This window comes from Dasypus novemcinctus, chromosome 9, assembly GCF_030445035.2.
Source record: "Dasypus novemcinctus isolate mDasNov1 chromosome 9, mDasNov1.1.hap2, whole genome shotgun sequence".
In the NCBI taxonomy this organism is placed as follows: Eukaryota; Metazoa; Chordata; class Mammalia; order Cingulata; family Dasypodidae; genus Dasypus; species Dasypus novemcinctus.
The window spans coordinates 114276080-114295670 of record NC_080681.1 but is presented as its reverse complement, the minus strand read 5'-3'; the positions used below and the strand labels follow the sequence as shown (position 1 = coordinate 114295670).

Sequence of the window (19591 nt, the reverse complement as noted above, 5' to 3'; positions counted from 1 at the left end):
AAAAAAAAAAGGGACTAATTATGTGGGCTGGGCAGGCCAGCAGGGCACTGTAAGATCCTTTTTTCCCAGTTGTAATTACACTGTCCCCCAAAAGCTTTAATTTAGTCCCCATGTCTTGTGAGCACACACGGTGCCAGCATTTCCCTTGCTGGCTTTCCTCATACCTGGAGAGAGGGGCCTTTGGGTTCCTGGAAGGTGTGGGGGTGGAGGAGGCAGGCAAACATTCCCATTGCTTTCCCTGCCAGCCCCGCCCCACCAGCCCCGCCTGGATTCAGGAAAGTGCCCTCCACGCCAAAGGTCTATCTTGACAAAGGTAAACCTGGTCAAGGAGGCAAATGCAACAGGAGGGCTGGTGGGACCTTCAGCCCCAGCAAGCAGGGGGAAGCAGCGGCTTCTCTAAGGACTGCATGAGGAAGGAGGCTTCGGAAGGGAGGGGCAGAGGAGGAAATGAGGCAAACCATGTCCACAGGGGCGCAGGGGCTGAGGGTAACGGGCCGTGGAGATGCCGCCTCATTTCCTCTCCTCCCCTCCCCTCGCTGCTCCCCTCCCCCATCCAGCCTTCAGAGAAGCTGCTGCTTCCCTCCTGCCTGCTGGGGGGTCAGGCACATCCAGGTGCCTCTGGAGGCGCTGGCTGAGGTTCTGCTCCTCCAGGTCACCTTGGCCAAGTCACTTAATGACAATAGCCCTCTCTGTGTGACATCATAAAGGACGTCCGCACTCTGACGCCTTGGTCCTCTAACCAAGCTCATTCTACCCTCATTGTTTCATTTAAGCCTCACAACTCTGTGAGATACTGCTAGTGCACCCACTTTATAGACAAGGAAACAGTCTTCGAGAAGCCGCGTGAAGTTCTCAAGGTCACACAGCTAATAAATGGCGAAGCAGATTCAAACCAAGGTCTACTAAACTCCAAAGCTCAAGCTCTTTTTTCTTTAGGAGGCACCGGAGCTCGAACCCAGGACCTTGTACATGGGAAGCAAGTGCTCAACCACTTGAGCTACATCCACTTCCCTCATTATAATCCCAGAATGTGAAGCAGGAATTATCATCATCCCTACTACAGAGGTGAGAAAACTATGCCTCAAAGGTGGTACATCTGGAAAGTTATAAAGCCCATTTCTTTTACCACTATGTCCATTTTGCCAACCAAAAAATGAGGAGGTTTGAGTAAATGATTTCAAAGTTACCCTCAGCTAGGATAGTTTTTAATTTTGGGTTGGCAGGTGGCGGGGGGGGGGGGGGGGGGGGGCCAGCAAGTTGGAAGGAGGTGGGTAAAAATAAAGAAGCCCTTCAGTCTTACTGTAGCTAATGCAGGAAGCTGCTGTGGCTGCCGCAACTGGGCCCTTTCGGCCTCATCCCTTCCCTGAGTGATGGAGAGATAAAGTCATTCAAACTGAGAGCGGTCAACCCTTGGCGCCTGGACCTGGGAGACCATACGCTGACCTAGCAGCAGCCTCCTCCCTGGGGGATGGGTGTCCATGCCACCTTCTACGCAGAGGCGCCGGCCCTTGGCCCAGGCCCTCACCCCTTGGCGGTGAGTGGTCCCTAAGTGAGAGTGAGGCACCCGCCCGCAGTCTCCTCCTTCCGTCCTGGGGCACAGGGCTGTCCCGACTGGCACACCGCACCCTCCGACCCCAAACCACCGGGCCGGCTCCCCGCGACCTGGTCCCGCCCAGCCCGGCATCCCCGCGGGCCGCGGGGGAGGAGCCGCCCGGCCCGCCCGCGCTCCCGCTTCCGCTGCCCGGCCAGGACGCCGACATGGCCCGGGAGCCTCCGGCCGGCGCGCTGGAGCCCGAGCTCGTCCAGCGGCTGCTGCTTTCCTGCCGCGAGGCCAAGAAATCCGCCTACTGCCCCTACAGCCGCTTCCCCGTGGGCGCCGCCCTCCTCACGCGGGACGGCAGGATCTTCTCGGGTAAGGGCGGGCGCGCGGGGCGCGCGGCCCGGGGGGGACCCCGGGAGGGCACGGCGGGCATGCGGGGGCGCCCGCTAGGAGGCCAGCCCGGCTCGGCCCGCTGCAGCCGCCCCTGCCCTGCCCGCTGCCCGAGGCTTTCCGTTCTTGGAGGGCGGGAGAGCCGAGGCGGGAAGGGCAGGCTGGAAATCCAGCCTCGGCAGCCCGTGCGCCCGGCACCGCGCCGGGGCTCCCCGCAGTCAGTCCAGCCCGTGCCCCCGGCACCGCGCCGGGGCTCCCCGCGGTCAGTCCAGCCCGTGCGCCCGGCACCCCGCCCGGGCTTCCCGCCGTCAGCCCTCGCCTCGCCCCTCTGGCAGGCCGGGCGGGTGACTTGACTTGCCCTTTCTCACATGGGGCACTGGGGATGCGCCCCAGGGCTGGGGTCCCCAGAGCCCTGCTCTCTGTGCCCTTCACGCCCTGTGCTGGCGGTGGGGGTAGGGGAGGGAGGTGCGGAGTCCAGATTGGGGGTCGCAGTGGGGTGGGGGCCTTGTAGCGAAAAAGAAGCCGGGCGGGGTTTAGATGTCCAACAACGGAGGCCAAGGAATATGAGCCCTCACCCATCCGTTTCTAAGCTCTTTTTCTTTGCTTGATTGGTTTTGTTGAAAAGCTCACTTGGAAAAAATAAGTGCACCTTGTTTTTGCTAAGCTAAGGCATAGCCCCATGCGGGAGAGCAGGACAGGTGGGGAGGCAGCGGGGAGGCCAGGCCTCTCAGGAAAAGAGAGGACCGGCGCGGCAGGTCAGGTGGGGGTGGCCAGCCCGGCACTGCATTCTAGAATCTTCTCTTTCCTTGCTGGCAGCAATTTAAAGGACCAGAGGCTCATATATTACATCTACAGGCCACGCCCCCCACCAAGGCCTGGAGAGCCCCTTGTGGGCAACCCAAGAGGTTCATTTTACCTCTTGTCTTTTGAGGTTCTGCTCATTTTCATGATTTACCTGAGTCTCAAGCATCTCTGAGCAGCAGAAGTGACGGTGATTGAGCGCTACTGCGTGACTGCGACTAATGTCATGCATTTAACTCTTTCAACTCCTCAAAGCAGCTATTTTATCGCCACTTCACAGAGGAGGAAACTGAGGCTCAGAAAAGCTAGCGCCCAAAACTGCATAGGTGGGATTTGGGCCCAGAGTTGCCTTCACTCCAAAGTCCTCTGCTCTGTGAGAAGTAAAGTATCTCCGAGTGTCGCACTGAAATTCCGGCCTGGCCTGGTGGCTCAAATGCGCATTAAACATTAACCACCACTGCAGGCAATGTTGCAGCTGGTGCAGCTCCACAGCTACCGGGTCTGGAACACAGAATCAGCCACTGACTCTTCCAGATGCCCCCACATCCTCTACAGAAGGGGTGCAGACTACCCCTACCTGCCCACAGCACCTGGGCTGACCCCACCTGGAATGCTTAGCATCCGAGTTGTCCCTTCATTTGCATATCTGCCTCCCCCACTAGCCTCTGGGCTCCAGAGGGCAGGAGCTGTGTCTCAGATCTTTGGACCATCGACCTTCTTCTGCAACCACGCAGCCCTCTGCTGGTCCAGAGTAGGCCCTCGGTAATTGTTGACTGACTGACTGAAGGAATGAACCAATGAATTGGGCCTTGAAGAATGAGTAAAGTTTGGAGAGGCTGAGGGGAGAGGCACCCTGGGGTTTGGGTCCAGCAAGTTGGGTGACAGCATTTCCTGGGCTGGGGGTCCAGCATGGCTGCCTTCCACACATGTTTTCCAGCTTTGGTGCCGCATCAAAAACGCTCTGGTCTTCTATTTCTTTAAATTCTCAAAGAAGGCAACTCTTCACTCAGAAGTGGCCCCCATAGACTGCGAGTGTCTTTCGGGTGCGGTCTGTGCCTTGATGATTCATTCAGTGATGATTGATTCATTCACTCACTCAACATCTATATACCAAGCACCAACTATGTGCCGGGCAGTGGGCCAGCGCAGGGGTTATTGCAGTGAGCAGAAAGGCCACCGTCCCTGGCCCCGTGGAGGTCCCCTCAGCTAGCACAGGCCAGGGCTCAAGCTGGAGCCTCAGTCAGTGATGGTGGGAGGACCTGGTCTGACCACAGAGAGGGTTGTCAGCAGGGACTTAGGAGGTTCTGCAGCGTGGGGAGAAGGTTCTGGAGTTAGAGAACTTGGCTAAGTAATTCAAAACCAGAACCTGGTTTTGAATCCTGGTGCTGCTGTTGATCAGCTATGGGACCCTGGGTGACACCCTTCGCCCTGCTGCATGGCAGCCTTCACATTTGTAAACTGGGGACCACACCCCTCAGGTGTGCTGTGAACACGGCCCGTGTTCAGCCGGTTTGCCTGGCATAGGGTGACCGCCATTGCCCGCTCTGACCGGCCGGTGCCTGTGCCGTAGCCTGGTCGAATGTGCTGAATCTCGTCCCTGGCTGCGAGGCTTGAAATGAGCTAATGCCTGGGAAGTGTGTGCCTGGGTTCCTGCCCACGATGCAGAGGTTAGAGTGGTGGCTGCCGCTCCATCTCCTATTAATAGTGATAATAATTATGGTTTTTTTAAGATTTATTTTTAAAATTTATTCCCCACCCCTTGCTGTTTGCGCTTTCTCTCTGCTCTCTGTGTCTGTTTGTTGTATGCTTGTTTCTTTTGGAGAGGTACTGGGAACCAAACCTGGGACCTCCCGTGTGGTAGGCAGGCACCTGACTGCTTGAGCCACATCTACTTCCCAGTAATTCGTGGTTTTTTTTAAGATTTATTTATTTCTCTCCCCTTCCCTCCCCCACATTGTCTGCTCTCTGTGTCTACTCGTTGTGCGTTCTTCTGTGTCCTCTTGTACCCTTGGTGGCATCAGGAAACTGTCTCTTTTGTTGTTGTTGCATTGTCTTTTTTTTTTTTTAATTGTTACATCATCTTGCTGCATCAGCTCTCCGTGTGTGTGGTGCCACTCCTGGGCAGGCTGCACTTTTTTTTTCACACTGGATGGCTCTCCTTGCAGGGCGCATTCCTTGTACATAGGGCATGCCCCTGTGGGGGCACCCCTGTGTGGCGCGGCACTCCTTGCACACAGCTACTCTGCACTTGGGCCAGCCCACCACATGGGCCAGAAGGCCGTGGGTTTGAACCCTGGACCTCTCACATGGTAGGCAGACGCTCTATCTGTTGGACCATGTCTGCTTTCCAATAATTAGGTTTGATGACAGGTTGTGGAAGATTTTGGAAGCCAAGCAGAGACATTAGGTTTTGATGAGGTAGGAAGTCGGGAGCCAAGGCATGACACTGAGAAGAAGGGAAACAGAAAAGTAACATGTGAAGACAAATCAGTCTGATGGGTACCCAAGGAGGACCAGAGCAGAGGACACTGTTGCAAGGAAACTGTCTGTTTTGTTTACTGATGTGTGCTGATCTTGAATGCATGGAGAAATGGCTCAGACTAGGACTGTGACGTCCAGAATGAAGAAGACTTCAGAGGTGTCGTATGGGACAAATGCACTGGGCCTGGCGTGGGCAGTAGTAGAAATGGAGGAAAGAAACGAGTTATTCATATTGTAAGATTTCCAGCCAGGTGCACGTGCCTCTGGAGGTGAGAAGCTGCAGGAGAGCTTGACTGTGCTGGGTGGGGAGTGTAGGCCAGAGTAATCATGCAGTGGCATGAGCACTCACTCAGCCCTTCACAAGGAAGAGCTCTTGTAAGCTCACAGCCACCATGTGAGGGTGACTAGGAGTGTCACCTGCTTTAGTGGGAGCCCTTTCAGTTGTAAGTGATGGAAACCAACCAAAACCAGAATGGATAAGGGTAGGTCTTGGCTGGATCCAGGAACTCAAATGTCACCATGCCCTTTTCTATCCTTCAGGTACTGATTTCTTCCTCTTATCCTGCACATGAGCTTTCTCCAGGCATCAGAGAACATGCGTGCAGGCAGCCACTGGTTGACATTCTTGTAGCCTCAAAACCAGAGAGGAAAGAATTTTTCCCCTGCCAGCTCCAGGTGGAAAAATTCCAGGGAAGGTTTCTAATTCATCCATCTCCAGTCACATGCCCATCCCTGGGCCAATCAGTGCTGTCGTGATGGGGTAGTGTGCTTGGGTCAGTGGGGTCACATACCATCCCTCTTTGATGGGGAGTGGGTGGGTCTGTTACCAGAAGCAGGGAGCTGGGGATACCAAGTGGACCAAACCAATGTCAATGCACCCACATTTTATAAATTCAATTCCGAGGCTCATGTTTATCTGATTCCAAATCTGCTGTCCCACGCTGCAGGATGGGTATGCAGAAGAGGGTAGAGAGGTCATGCTGAAAAGGAGAGGACGACAAATGGAAGGTATCTGCCCGAATTCCTGGATCTCCTTATTGAGACAGGAAGTGAGTCTAGAGCAAAAAGGGAGGGTAGCTGGCAGTGAGGTGGGGTGGAGAGAGGAGAGGACTGCAAGCGACCAGAGGAAACTTGAGAGGGCATCATGGGGTGAGCTAAAGACCCTTAGGAGGCAGCGAGGGCACAGGTAATTTAGACCCTGTGAGTTTAGAGCAGGCCAGGTGTGCCCAGTTGTGTGATTTTCTCTAACAGCACAAAAGACCTCCAGCCTCTGTGGAGGCAGCGGCTATCCTCTCTGATTCAAAAACAGGTCTGTTGTACACCAGTCCATAGCAGCTCTCTTCACAATAGCCAAAAGGTGGAAACAACCCAAGTATCCAAAAATGGAAAATGAATAAACAAAACGAGATAATAGCAATATATTGGAATACTATTCAGCCATAAATAGGAATGAAGATCTGATGCGTGCTACAACATGGATGAACTCCAAAGACATGTTGGGCAAACTAAGCCAGACACGAAAGGGCAAATATTGCATGATTTCACTTGTATAAAATATCTAGAATAAGCAATTTCATAGAGACAGAAAGCACATTGGATGTTACCAGGAGCTGGGAGAAGAAATGGGGAGTTATTCCTTAATGGGTACAGAGTTTCTATTTGGATAAATGAAAAAAATTTTGGTAATGAATGGTGTTGCTGGTGGCACACCATTGGGGATGTAATTGATACCATTGTATTGTACAGGCATACCTTGGAGATACTGTAGGTTTGGTTCCAGATCACAGCAATATAACGAATATCACGAGAAGGTGGGTCAAACAAATTTTTTGGACAGCCTATATTGTCATCTGATGGACATTTGTGCAAACAAACAGCTTGTCACTTAACATAAGGTAGTTAGACGGTATAAAATGTGTTTTGTCTTCTGTTGTTCTGCATGTTTTTCCCACAGTCAAACTGGAAGATCAATGCTGTACAAAGATACAATATTGCAAATCTTATATACATTTCCTGTCCCCTGCCCCATTTGGCCTTGTAATTGGTAGAATTGACAAGTTTTCGAAACAGATGACAGGTATTTTGTTAACTGTTACCAATTCCTGACTTTGCAACATTAAGTAATTTTTGGAAGGTTGGTGGCAGTATACATTGTAGGAAATAAAACACGCACACACACATATAAAGTTATGTTTATATTATACTGTAGTCTATTAAGTGTGCAATAGCCATCTGTCTAAAAAGACATTGTATGTACCTTAATTAAAAATGCTTTATTACTTAAAAATGCTAGCCATCATCTGAGCCGTCCGCGAGTCATAATCTTTCCCACCCCACCCCCAGATGACTCATCTGTCTGCTCATTGTCTACTTGTTGTCTCTGCTCATTGTGTCTACTCATTGTCTGCTCATCTTCTTTAGGAAACCGAAACTGGGACCTCTCGTGTGGGAGGCGGGTGCCCAACTGCTTGAGCCACATCCACTCCCTGAGTCATAATCTTTTTGCTGATAGAGGGTCTTGCCTCAGTGTTCATCGCTGCTGACTGAGCGGGCGGGTGGTTGCTGAAGGTTGGGCTGGCTGTGCCAATTTCTTAAAGTAAAACAACACTGAAGTTTATCACATTGATTGGCTTTTCCTTTCCTGAAAGATTTCTCTGTAGCATGTGATGCTGTTTGATGGCATTTTACCCACAGTAGAACTTCTTTGAAAATTGGAGGCAATCCTCACAAATCCTGCCACTGTTTTTATCAACTAAGTTGATGTAGTATTCTAAATCCTTTGATATTCCAAGTCCTTGCTTGTCATTTCAACAATGTTCACAGCATCTTCACCAGGGGTCCGCCTCAGGAAACCACTTTCTTTGCTCATCCATGGAAGCTACTACTCATCCGTTAAAATTTTATCGTGAGATGGCAGCAATTCAGTCACATCTTCAAGCGCAACTTCTACTTCTGGTTCTCTTGCTATTTCCACCACATCTGCAGTTACTTCTTCCACTGAAGTCTTGAACCTGTTTAAGTCATACATGAGGGTTGGAATCAATTTCTTCCAAACTCCTGTAATTGTTGCTATTTTGACTTCCTCCCATGAGGCACAAAGGTTCTTAATGGCACCTAGGATGCTGACCATTTTCCAGAAGGTTTTCAATTTTCTTTGTGCAGATCCATCAGAGGAATCACTGTCTGTGGCAGCTCTAGCTTTAGGAAAGGCATTTCTTAAATAATAAGACTTGAAAGTTGAAGTTACTCCTTGGTCCATGGGGTGCAGAGTGGATGTTGAGTTAGCAGGCATGAAAACAACATTAATTTTGTACATCTCCATCAGAACTCTTGAGTGACCATGTACATTGTCAATGAGCAGTAATATTTTGAAAGGAATCTTTTTTTGTGAGCAGCAGATCTCAACAATGGGCTTCAAATATTCAGTAAACCATGTTGTCAACAGATGTGCTGCCACTAGGCACTCTTGTACCATTCATAGAGCCCAGGCAGAGTAGATTTAACATCCTTCTAAAGGGCCCTACCATTTTCATAATGGTAAATGACCATGTGCTTCAACTTAAAGTCACCAGCTGCATTAGCCCCTAACAAGAGAGTCAGCCTGTCCTTTGAAGCTTTGAAGTCAGGCACTGACTTCTCCTCTCTAGTTAACAAAGTTCTAGATAATATCTTCTTCTAAGATATTCTTAGAAGAAGCCTTCTTCTAAGGCTGTTTCATCTACATGGAAAAACTGTTATTTAGTGTAACCACCTTCATCAGTTCTCTTAGGTAGGTCTTCTGGATAATTTTCTACTCTTCTATATCAGCTCTTGCTGCTTCATCTTGCACTTTTTAAAAATTTTATCGTGTGTGAGAACCCATTCTTTAATGAACTGAGAACCAGTATAGGACCTTGCTATTTCCAGTGCAATGTCATTGGACAGGAGCGTCAGTAAATACTAGGAGTTTGGTAACAATGAGAGAGGTTTTTATGTGTGTGTTTTTTTCTTCAGATTAAAAAAAAAAATTATTCTCCCCCTGTTGTGTTTTTTTGCACTCGCTGTCTGCTCTCTGTGTCCATTCACCGTACACTCTCTGTGTCTGCTTGTCTTCTCTCCATGTCTTCTCTTTTAGAAGACACCGGGAAGAACCGATCCTGGACACTTCAATGGGGAAGAGAGGCACTCAACCGCTTGAGCCACCTCAGCTCACTGGCTTGCTGTGTCTTCCATTGTCCCTCCTCTGTGTCTCCTTTGTTGTGTCACCTTGTGCCAGCGCTCTGCGCAGGCCAGGTGTCTGCGAGGGCCAGCTTGCCACGCGGGTCAGCTCCCTTTCAGCAGGAGGCCCTAGGAATTGAGCCTGGGACCTCCTATATGGTTGATGGGAGCCCAATCACTGGAGCCACATCTGCTTCCCCTTGACTTTTATTTATTTTTTTAGGTACCAGGACTAGGGATTGAACCCTGGACCTTGTGTGTGGGAAGCCAGTGCTCAACCACTGAGCCACACTGGCTCCCCTGAGTTGGTTTTATGTTTGTTTGCTTGTTGTTTGCTTTTTTGTTTTTAGGAGGCACTGGGGACTGAACCCAGGACCACCCACATGGGAAGCAGGCACTTAACCACTTGAGCCACATCCGCTCCCTTGCACTTTCATGTTATGGAGACACTTCTTCCCTTAAACCTCATGAACCAACCTCTGCTAGCTTCACACTTGCCTTCTGCAGGTCCTCACCTCTCTCAGCCTTCATAGAATTGAAGAGATTTAGGGCCTTGCTCTGGATTAGGCTTTGGCTTAAGGGAAAGTTGTGGCTGGTTTGATCCTCTATCCAGAGCACTAAAACTTTCTCCATATCAGCAGTAAGGCTGCTTCACTTCCTTATCTTCCACGTGTTCAGTGGGTGGCACTTTGAGTTTCCTTCGGGCCGCTCCCTTTGCATTCACTCCTTGGCTGGCTGGGCGAGAGGCCTGGCGTTCCGCTGATCTCCGATTCCCACGTGCCTTCCTCACTGAGCTTACTCATTCCTAGCTTTTGATTTAAAGTGAGACCTGCGACTCTTCCTTTCACTTGAACTCTTAGAGGCCGCTGTAGGGTTATTGATCGGCCTGATTTCAATACTGCTGTGTCTCAGAGAACAGGGGGGCCCGAGGAGGGGGGAGAGGGGGAGCAGCTGGTAGGTGGAGCAGTCAGAACACACCGTCTTAGGTGGGCATGGTTTGTAGCACCCCAAAACAATTACAATATTGACATCAAAGATCACTGATCACAGATCACCAGTACAGATATAATAAGAATGAAAAAGTTTGAAATATTCCAAGAATCACCAAAATGTGACCCAGATACCCAAAGTGAACACATCCTGTTAGAAAAATGGTGCTGAAAGACTTGCTTAGCACAGGGTTGCCACAAACCTTCAATTTGTAAAAACTGTAGTATGTGCAAAGCACAATAAAGTGAAGTGCAATAAAACAAGATATGCCTGTATTTCAGAAAAGCATTAAGTGCCATGAGGAAAATTAAGGCAAGATAAAGAAAGGGTTAGAGAGAGTTGGAGGCGGTTGGGGGAGAAGGCAATTTTAGATAGAGCGATCAAGGAAGGCTTCTTTGAGGAGGTGACATTTGACCAGAGACCTGAGTAGGGTGTGCCATATGCGTATGGGGGGAAGAGAGTTCCAGGCAGGTCCTGTGTGCCTAGCATGCTTGGGGATTAGCCAGTGGGCTTGGAGAGCAGGAGGAGTGAGGCCCAAGAGGTGGCGGATGGGCACCAGATGGGAGCCTTGACTTTTGTGCAAATAATGGTGTCTGTGGCAAGGGCTGTTGAACACTTACTCAGGGCCAGGCTTCGTGCCAAGTGCACGACACACGTGCGCGCATCTCACCCTCGCGGGAGTCCTGTGAGGAAGGCACTGTCATCATCAACCTTCCCCACATTCTCAGAGCCAGGGCGGGCAAAGGTCCCAGGGCAACACGGCACCGAAGGGTTTTCTTTCTGCAGCACTCTTTGGGTGGCGGGGTGTGTCACTGTGCTCTCCTTAAGGGCCTGTTGAAATAGTTTAGAAACAACAAGGAACGATTTCTCTCTCTGAGATCATTCTGAACCTCCAGCACAGACATATGTGACCATCCCGGGACTCTGGGCCTTCTGCAAATGTGGCCATTTGCTTTCAGGACACGTCAGCGAAACCCCAGTATTATACGAATTACGCCTAATGGGGAAAGCGTCAGACCTGATGAGGCACGGGGCAGGGCAGGCTGGAAGGCCAGGGCTGGGCAGGTTGCCAGACATTCAGGAGGCTGCAGGTCCATAATCCAGAAGGGGCAGGACTGAAGGGCAGTGAGATCAGCCACGGTGGGAGGGCTGGGCAGGTATGCACAGGAAAGGGCTGAGTTTAAAGGAAGCCACTGCAGCAGGGAGTTAGGGATCCGGGTGTGGAGACCAGGTGGGAAACAGAGAGACTCGTTCGTTTATTCGTCCAGCTCTCATCGACCTAGCGGAGAAGCTGAGTGGTAAGTGGTGGTCTTCATCTCAGCTCTCAGGACGCACATTTTACTATGAACAAAAGCTGGCCAAAGCGGGCATTCAGTAAACGTTATCACTGCATTCTGGGTTGCAGCTCTCTGATCTCTCTCTGCCCTTACCCCAGTTGTATGAACTGCTAAATGTGTGGGTCAGGAGCATAAGGTTGCAAATGACAGAATTTCAACATGAAATATTCTCCTCCTCCTTACGCTGAGCAGAGCAACGGGCCTTGCCCTGCCTTGGAATGGGGCGAGCCTGTTAACCAACACATACAGCAGGAAGTGGTTCTCCGGGGCCTACCACTGGGCTCTCCTCTCTCCTCAGGGTGCAACATAGAAAATGCCTGCTACCCGCTGGGCGTCTGTGCTGAGCGGACTGCCATCCAGAAGGCCATCTCAGAAGGGTGCAAGGATTTCAGGGCGATTGCTATTGCCAGGTGAGTGGGAAAGCCTGGCTGCAGCGATATTCATTCTTCCATTCAGGAAACAAAGCTGTTATTCAGTCATTCATTTCACATGTGTTTAGTGCTCACTTTCTCTGTGCCAGGCACTGTACAGGACTCTGGACTGAGTACTGAAGATAAGGAGATAAGAAAGGACGGTGCCCTCTGAGCCTACAGAGCAGCCAGCCAGCCAAGGCGGTGCCAATACAGGGGCAACGGTGCTCTTGTTCTACTAACAACACAAAGTCCCACAGAATCCCTACAAGATACAGCAGAAAGGCAGCCCAGAAACCTAAAGCTGGAAGGATCTAAAACCCAGCCCAGGAGAGTCTTTCTTTCCACAATTCCCATTTTACAGCTGCAGAAACTGAGGTCCACAGGAGTTAAGCACCTTTCCCAGGAGTTAGTGGTAGAGCCAGGACAAGAACCCAGGTCTCCAGAGACCCACTTGGGGTCTCATGCCACCACGCCGTGCTGAGCCGGGAAGGAAAACGCTTTTCCGGGCTCTCCATGAGCCTCCGCTGGGATCTGCATGAGCCACGTGGCACCGTGGACTCCGGCCTTCCTCAACACTGCTGTCCTAAAGTCCCACGGCTGTCGTAACCAAGTGTCACAGACTGGGTGGCTAAAGGCAACCGGAATCTATTCTCCCATGCTGCAGGCGGGGAGTGGCAGGGCCACGCTGCTCTGAGGTTGGAGGGAGCACTCTGCTGCACGCCCTCTCCTGGCTTCTGGCCGGGGCTCGCCAGCCCTCCGTGGCGTTCTCTGCCTTGGTCCTCATGTGGCTTTCTCCCCTCTGTCTGTCTGTGTCCAGTTCTCCCCTTATAAGGACCCTGGATAGGGCCCACCCTAACCAGTTTGGCTTCATCTTAACTAACCGCATCTTCAAAGACTAGTTCCAAGTAAAGCCACACTCACAAAACCAGGGATTAGGACTTGACCATGTCTCTGGGGGCTACAGTTCAACCCACAGCACCCTCCGAGGCCTCTGTGCCAGGAGCCAGGAGACAGAGAAGAGGCGGGGAGCAGCCAGGCCGACTCTGATTAGGGCTCAAACTGCTCAGGTCCCAGCCGAGGTGCTGGCTGAACAAGGTTCCCATCAACTCTCTTCACGCCCTGGACATAAAGACCCCAGTCCCCACGTGCCTACCCTCAGGGTGCCCGGGGCACAGACCTGGCGGCTTCCGGACTCACGCTGTGAATGGGCTCTTTCACGAATTTAGACCCTTTCAGGCATCTGATTTAATGGGCAATTGCTCTAGTGTGTGTTGTCTATTAGAGAGTTTTCTCAATAAGTAAACGGTGCAAGAAACATGACATGGGAAATACCTGCGAGGCCGACTCAGGGTCCGTCTTTAGGGACAGCTGGCTGCGCAGGCCACGCACTCTGAGTGAATCGTCTCTTCACCCTGCAGGCCCTGTCCTGGCAGGGATGCGACAGGCAGAAATGCAGGGGCCGAAGGCAAGGCCAGTGGGAGCCCGGACAGCAACCAGCCGGCAATTCTTGGCTGAGATCCCAAGCTTTGCCTTGATCTGGCCCCGAGCTGGTCCAGTCTACTGGAGATTTGTTTCTGAGCAATTGGAGCCACTGTATGCCGGTGGAGAAGGGCCCGCTTCCCAGAGTCCTCCCCGGAAGTGTGGCCTGTCCTGGCTTCCCTCCATCTCCAGGGGGGAGCAGAGGCCACCCTGGGAACATCTTGTACGGATGAGTGGAGACCAGGCTGTGAATTACACTTTACAAAAAGGGGGGAAAATAACTCCATTTCAAGGCAGATCCAAGAAAATAATGCTGTTCAGGGGGAAATGAGGCCAAAGTCGTCCAAAGGGTCATGGCATGGTGGCCTTGCTCTGTGTAGAATTTTCCAAACGAAAGGCTCTCTCTCTTGGTCATTATCCACTTTGAAACATGACTGGGTGCACTGATTAGCAAATGTCCTCATTTACCCAAAACCTGCTGTGTTCCAGCATCCAGCTGCTCCACTCTGGGTGCCCAGACTGCACCAGCGTCCCCAAACCAGAGGAGCAGTCATTAGTGCACTAATGATTTGTTAAATTGAGGGCAGGGCTTCAGAGGGTGAATGGGAATTGCACCCTCCTTGTTTACATGAGACAGGCTGCCCAGGATAAGTGCCCCTGCAGGAGCCAGACGCACAGGGTCTGCGCTCAGGGAAGGCGTGTGTGTCTGCAGAGCCCAGGATGCCATTTTGCTACCAGAGGAATAAGTTTATCCCTCTGGGGTACCAGCTGTGGTCACGAAAGTCCGTGGGTTTCCAGCCTCTGGGGCTGGCCAGCCCGGCTTCAGTGTGTGACCGTGGTCAGCACAAACCACAGAAAACCCTAACCCTCAGGTCAAAGGCAAGAGAGAGAGAGAAAGAGAGAGAAAGGGGAAGCATAGAGGGGAAGTCCAGACGCGCCCAGCATGCCCTGGGATGTGTCCTCTTCCAAGCTTTTCCTTCCTGCCCTCAGCAGGGATGTTGGGGGACTCTTAAAAGCCCAGGCTTCCAGGCTGCGGGAGACCTGCTTTCAAATCCTGCCCCACTGTTCACTTACCACGTCACCTCGGCACGTGGCTCAAACAACTCTCTGCGTCCCGTTTTCCTTCTGTGCAATGGAGGAGAGTAACACCTACTCACGCGGCTATTGGGAGGACTCTTTCTGAAACGAAAGTCCCTGGCACCAAGTGTGCAGTACGTGAAAACTATAATTCTTAAGGTATAAGGTAAATGATCTGCCGCTTACTAGCTCTTGGACAAGTCACATCCAACTGCAACTTTCATGGCCGGATCCAACTTGGCAGTGGACTGTGTGATCAGGCCCCTGAAAATCCTAACACAGATCGCTCTGACCAAGGAGGTGCCCAGCAGGCACTTGGCCACATGTGTCACAATAGTGGGAAGGGAAGTGGTGAGCTCTGCAGCTGTCTCCTGGGCCTTATTATCTTACCATATATGAACAATAGTTATTATCCTCCTTAATTGTGCTCTGTAAAGCCCTTGATTGGCATTACCTCATTTCAATCAACAAGTACGCATGCAGCACCTGTGTGTGCCAGGCACTGTTGGAGCTGGAGATAGGGCAGTGAACAAAACAGAAGAAAATCATTGCTCTCGGGAGTTTCTAGCCTAGTTGGGGGTGCGGGGCAAGAGATAAAGTCCCAGTAACCTTTGTATCCCCAGGGCAGGAGTGACATGTCAATGAACTGGCTAATGCAAACAGCATTCCCTGGCTGCCCATGGCCTCACCTCCTGGAAGCAGGGAAAGCCTCCACACCTCCTTCCTCCCAGCCCCGAGGACAAAGCTGGGACCTCATCTGTAGCCTTGCAGGACTCGGCCTGAATCTTAGTGTCCTCAGGCCTCAGGGCGGACCCCTCTGAGTTTGATTTTCTGTTTCCCTAGTGACTTGCAAGATGATTTCATCTCACCATGTGGGGCCTGCAGGCAAGTCATGCGAGAGGTAAGCAGCTCCTTTTTCTTTCTGGACTGTACACCGAGGCTTCGCCCCTTCCCCAGTGGGGGCCAGGCCACGCTGCTGGCGAGGAGAAACAGCACTGTCCTTGCTCCTCGGGTCCTCCCCAGCTTGCATGAATCCATGGAAATTATTCTTTTGTCGAGTGAGTGTCTACTCTGTGCCAGGCGCTGAGCCAGCTCTGGGGGACAGAACAGTGAAGAAGACAGGCTAGGCTGTGCCCACACAGAGCTCACAGTCCAGTGCAGGAGAAAGACAATTAAAAAGGAGAAAAATAAGCAAACAGCAGAGTTTCTGACAGTCATGAGGGACGTGGAGAGAAGACTGCAGGAAAAGGAGTTCAGGGTAACCTAAAGGTCAGTGGGTGATATTTTAGATCAGGGTCCCATAAACTGGCTGCCAAATCTAGTCTGCGGCTTGTCTCTGTCCATAAAGGTTTACTGGGACTCGGCCATGTGCATTCACTCACGTGTTGTCTACGGCTGCCTTGGCTCTGCGGTGGCAGAGCTGAGCAGGTGTGACATCGTATGGCTGACCGTCCAGTCCCTTATGTTTGCCAACCCCTGGTTTAGGTGGTCATCGCTGAGGTTGACACTTAAGAAGAGAAATAAGAAATGAGATGGATAAAGGTCTAGAGAAGATTTCCAGGTGGAAGAACCAGCAAGTTTCATGCCCAGGTGCTTGGTGAGCTTGAAAAGTAGCAAGACATCCAGAAGGCCTACAGAGGGGTGACCAGGGGAGAAAAAGTGATGGGATGTGACGTCAGAGGGGTGGGCAGGGGGCAGATCACACTGGGACTTCTAGGCCATGGGATGGAGGGTACGTGTATTTTTAAGAATAAAGGAAAGCCACTGGATATTTAAGGAACCTGACCTGCTTTTTACAAAGATCACCTTGATGGAAGGCCTTGATGTTTTCACCGAAAAACAAAGGGGAAGATTTCTTAACCTGGAGTCAGTGGAAGTTTTTTATGTGGGTACTGTCGATGGCTTTCATGGATTCTCAAAGATGTCTGTGTCCTCCAGAGTCCTGAAAAATGAAAGCCACCAGCTTAGAGACCCCCCGGGCCCTTGCGCGCTGACGCAACATCATCAGCACCTTTGGATACAGAGTTCCGTTCACTCCCCACCGCAAGGCCACGAGGAGAGGGCGTACTGTTAGCCCCATTCCCAGATGCGTGCCCTGAGGCTCAGGGGAATGGACTGACTTCCTGAAGGACAGACAGCTAGTGACGGAGCTGACGTTCATGTCAGGCTGCCTCCAAAATATACCACTGCCGCTCGGCCTGTTTGGAAGGATAAATTGGACAATGTTCTTTTCAGCCATAGAGGAAACATGATGGTTCTTTGCAAAATAAGAGAAGTCCATGGGGGCTTCTGCTCTTGGAGTGGGTTGTATTTGGGGAGGGAGTTTAGCTTTGTTTTTGTGCCTTGGGGCTTCAAAGCATCTGCCCAGCACACAAATCTCTCCATCTTCCCTCTGCTTCTTGCCAGCACTGCGAACCAGGCACAGTTAGCAGAACTCATTGCCCAGATCCAGATGAAAAATGCCACCACGAGGGCACTGCATTCACAGTAGGGAATCCATCTCACCCTCAAGGGACAGAGATAGCCGCCCAGCACCGTGACACGTCTAAGGTCAGATAAGGACGCCACCTCAGGTCGCTGAGTACTTGCGTCCCAAGGCCCCAGCTTGGTCCGGGTGCTCTTTGCTGCTTTCTCCAAATAGATGAGATGCTGGCAAAGGAGAGCAGGAGAATGAGAAAGCCGAAGGAGGGAGCCGCGCAACTGAAGCCAGAATGCACATAATGAGAGACGAGGCTTGGGGGCCAGGGCCTTGGCGCTTCACCTTGGCTCTGCTCAGCTTTCATCCCTATCCTCGCCAGAGCCTGCCACGCAGAAAACTTTCCTTCCCTAAAGCTTTCATTTAAAAACCTCTGCAGGACTGATTGTGCCTGGTGATAACTTGGTGAGTCAGGCGGGAGCACAGAGGAACAGCAGGCTGCTAATCTGAGCCGTCATGAGCAAGCCACGTAATCAGTTAGAGTGGCTTCCATTAACTGAGCACCTACTGTATGCTGGGGCCCTGTGGGCAGGTGCTTTACACCCAGCATCTCTAATTCTCACAACACCTGGCCAGGTACAGCCTGGTTCTGTTGACTCCAACGCCAGGGCTCTCTCCGCGATGCCACAGCTGAGTGAACATTCGCCCGTCTCTAAAACCATTTCACGGACCTAGATACTGAGTCCCAGAGAGTTTAGCCCCTTGCCCACGGTCACACAGCCAGCCAGCGGGGACCCCGGGTAGTGTAAGAGAAAGACTGGGAGAGGGATATGGGCGAAAATGTCTCCCTCACTGACTTCACCTTGCTAAGCCTGTTTCCTCTTCGGTAAAAGGTGGATAAGAATAACCCCCACCTGAAAAGGTGGGTAAGGAAATAATGCACACGCAGTAGCTGCCGTGGGATAGCAGGCCGGCCAGTGCCAGTTGGGAGGAGCGAATGTGAGGCCATAAAGGAGGCAGACGGTAGTTGCTTGTCTCAGCAGGAGGAGGTCTCAAGGGCTGCCCTGATGAAGCGCTGGGTGTGGCTCTCACCGCAGCATGGCTACTTGACGAGGGAGGGCCGAGCCCCGGGCTGCCAACACGCCTCCTGTCCTTTGCCCTGGCGATTGCTGTCGCCCCCACTTTACAGATGGGAAGGACGGTGGACGGGAAGTGTGGGGCTAGGGCTGAGTCTTCCTCCTGGCGTCTTTGCTCTCTTCCAGTTTGGCAGCGACTGGGCTGTCTACATGACCAAGCCGGACGGCTCGTACGTGGTCAGGACGGTGCAGCAGCTGCTGCCCGCCTCCTTTGGGCCCGAGGACCTGCAGAAGATCCAGTGAAGGCGGAGAACACCCACCACCTTCGAGGGCCTGGGCGCCCATGGCCTCTTCTGGGGCCGGTCGCCTGGGGACTTCACGAGGCTGTTCTCACAGACCCAGGGACCCCTTCTGTGTGGCGCCCCAGCCCCGCAGCGGCTGGGCAAGGATGACTTCTCCAAATGACACTCGGACACTACAGTTTTCTGCTGAATAGATAAAGAGGCTTTACCCCAGCCCCGGCCAGAGGCATGGGCTCCCCCACCCCCAGCCACCCACTGGCCCTCCCTGAGCTCGGGGTGCCCCACCCTTTCCTGTCCCCTCTGTGTGTCCTTTCTAAAATTCCAGCCAAGTCTGGGCTGCTTCCCCATCAGCTTTCCACCCTGTTCCGAGTGACTTTTCTAATTATAAACCTCACAGAACATCCTGATTTGGAAGAAAGTGTTTTTCTCTTTGTCTCACTCATTGCTCGCAGCTCTTGGGAGGGACAGGGACTTTGTCTTTACAGAGAGGCCTGGACATCGTCTGCTGGGAGAGGAGGTGGGAGTCTCGAGAGCCGTGTGCCCCCCAGGTGGAGAGCTGAGTGCCGAGGCTCCTCGCCCCTGAGCAGGCCTGACCACCAGTGGCCGCGTCAGGGGTCCGCCCTTGACCCCGTCGCAGGCCCGAGCACTGGCTGCTGTCCCCGCCGTGGTCGTGTCAGAAAGGTGGGCATGGGTTTGTCTGGACAGTGGAGCAAATGCTTCTGCTAGGATCCACTGTGTGTCCAGTGCCTTCACGTGCATTTTTTACTTAAAGTACCCAACACCTCCGTGAGGTGGGCATCTCCTCCTCCTAACGGAATGATGGAGGACTTCAGCAAAGCTCAGACCAAAATCCAGGTCCCTTAACCCCACTGTGGCCTGGAGGCAGAAGCCATTGTGCGACTGCTTACTGGCTCTGCCACGCCCTGCAGGGAGTTGTTTGGCCTCTGTGAGTCCGTTTTGCCCTCTCTTGTCAAGCTGCAAGGGAAGTATTGCCTTTACCGTACCAATGAGGACGTCACAGCCCAGCGAGGTTACGTGAACTGGCCCCAAATCACTCAGTTAATAGGTGGCGGAGGTGGAATTTGGTGGAAC

General features: G+C 52.2%; 1 protein-coding gene across 1 annotated transcript; it reads left to right on the top strand.

Annotated features, from left to right (window-relative positions):
• The first annotated feature begins 1542 nt into the window (after nt 1-1542).
• Nucleotides 1543-18917, top strand: CDA (cytidine deaminase). The gene is made up of 4 exons (XM_058304241.2): nt 1543-1912; nt 12035-12146; nt 15549-15606; nt 18384-18917. Exons 1-4 carry the CDS (start codon nt 1759-1761, stop codon nt 18498-18500), a joined length of 441 nt encoding a protein of 146 aa, XP_058160224.1. The 5' UTR covers nt 1543-1758; the 3' UTR covers nt 18501-18917.
• Nucleotides 18918-19591: the final 674 nt, after the last annotated feature.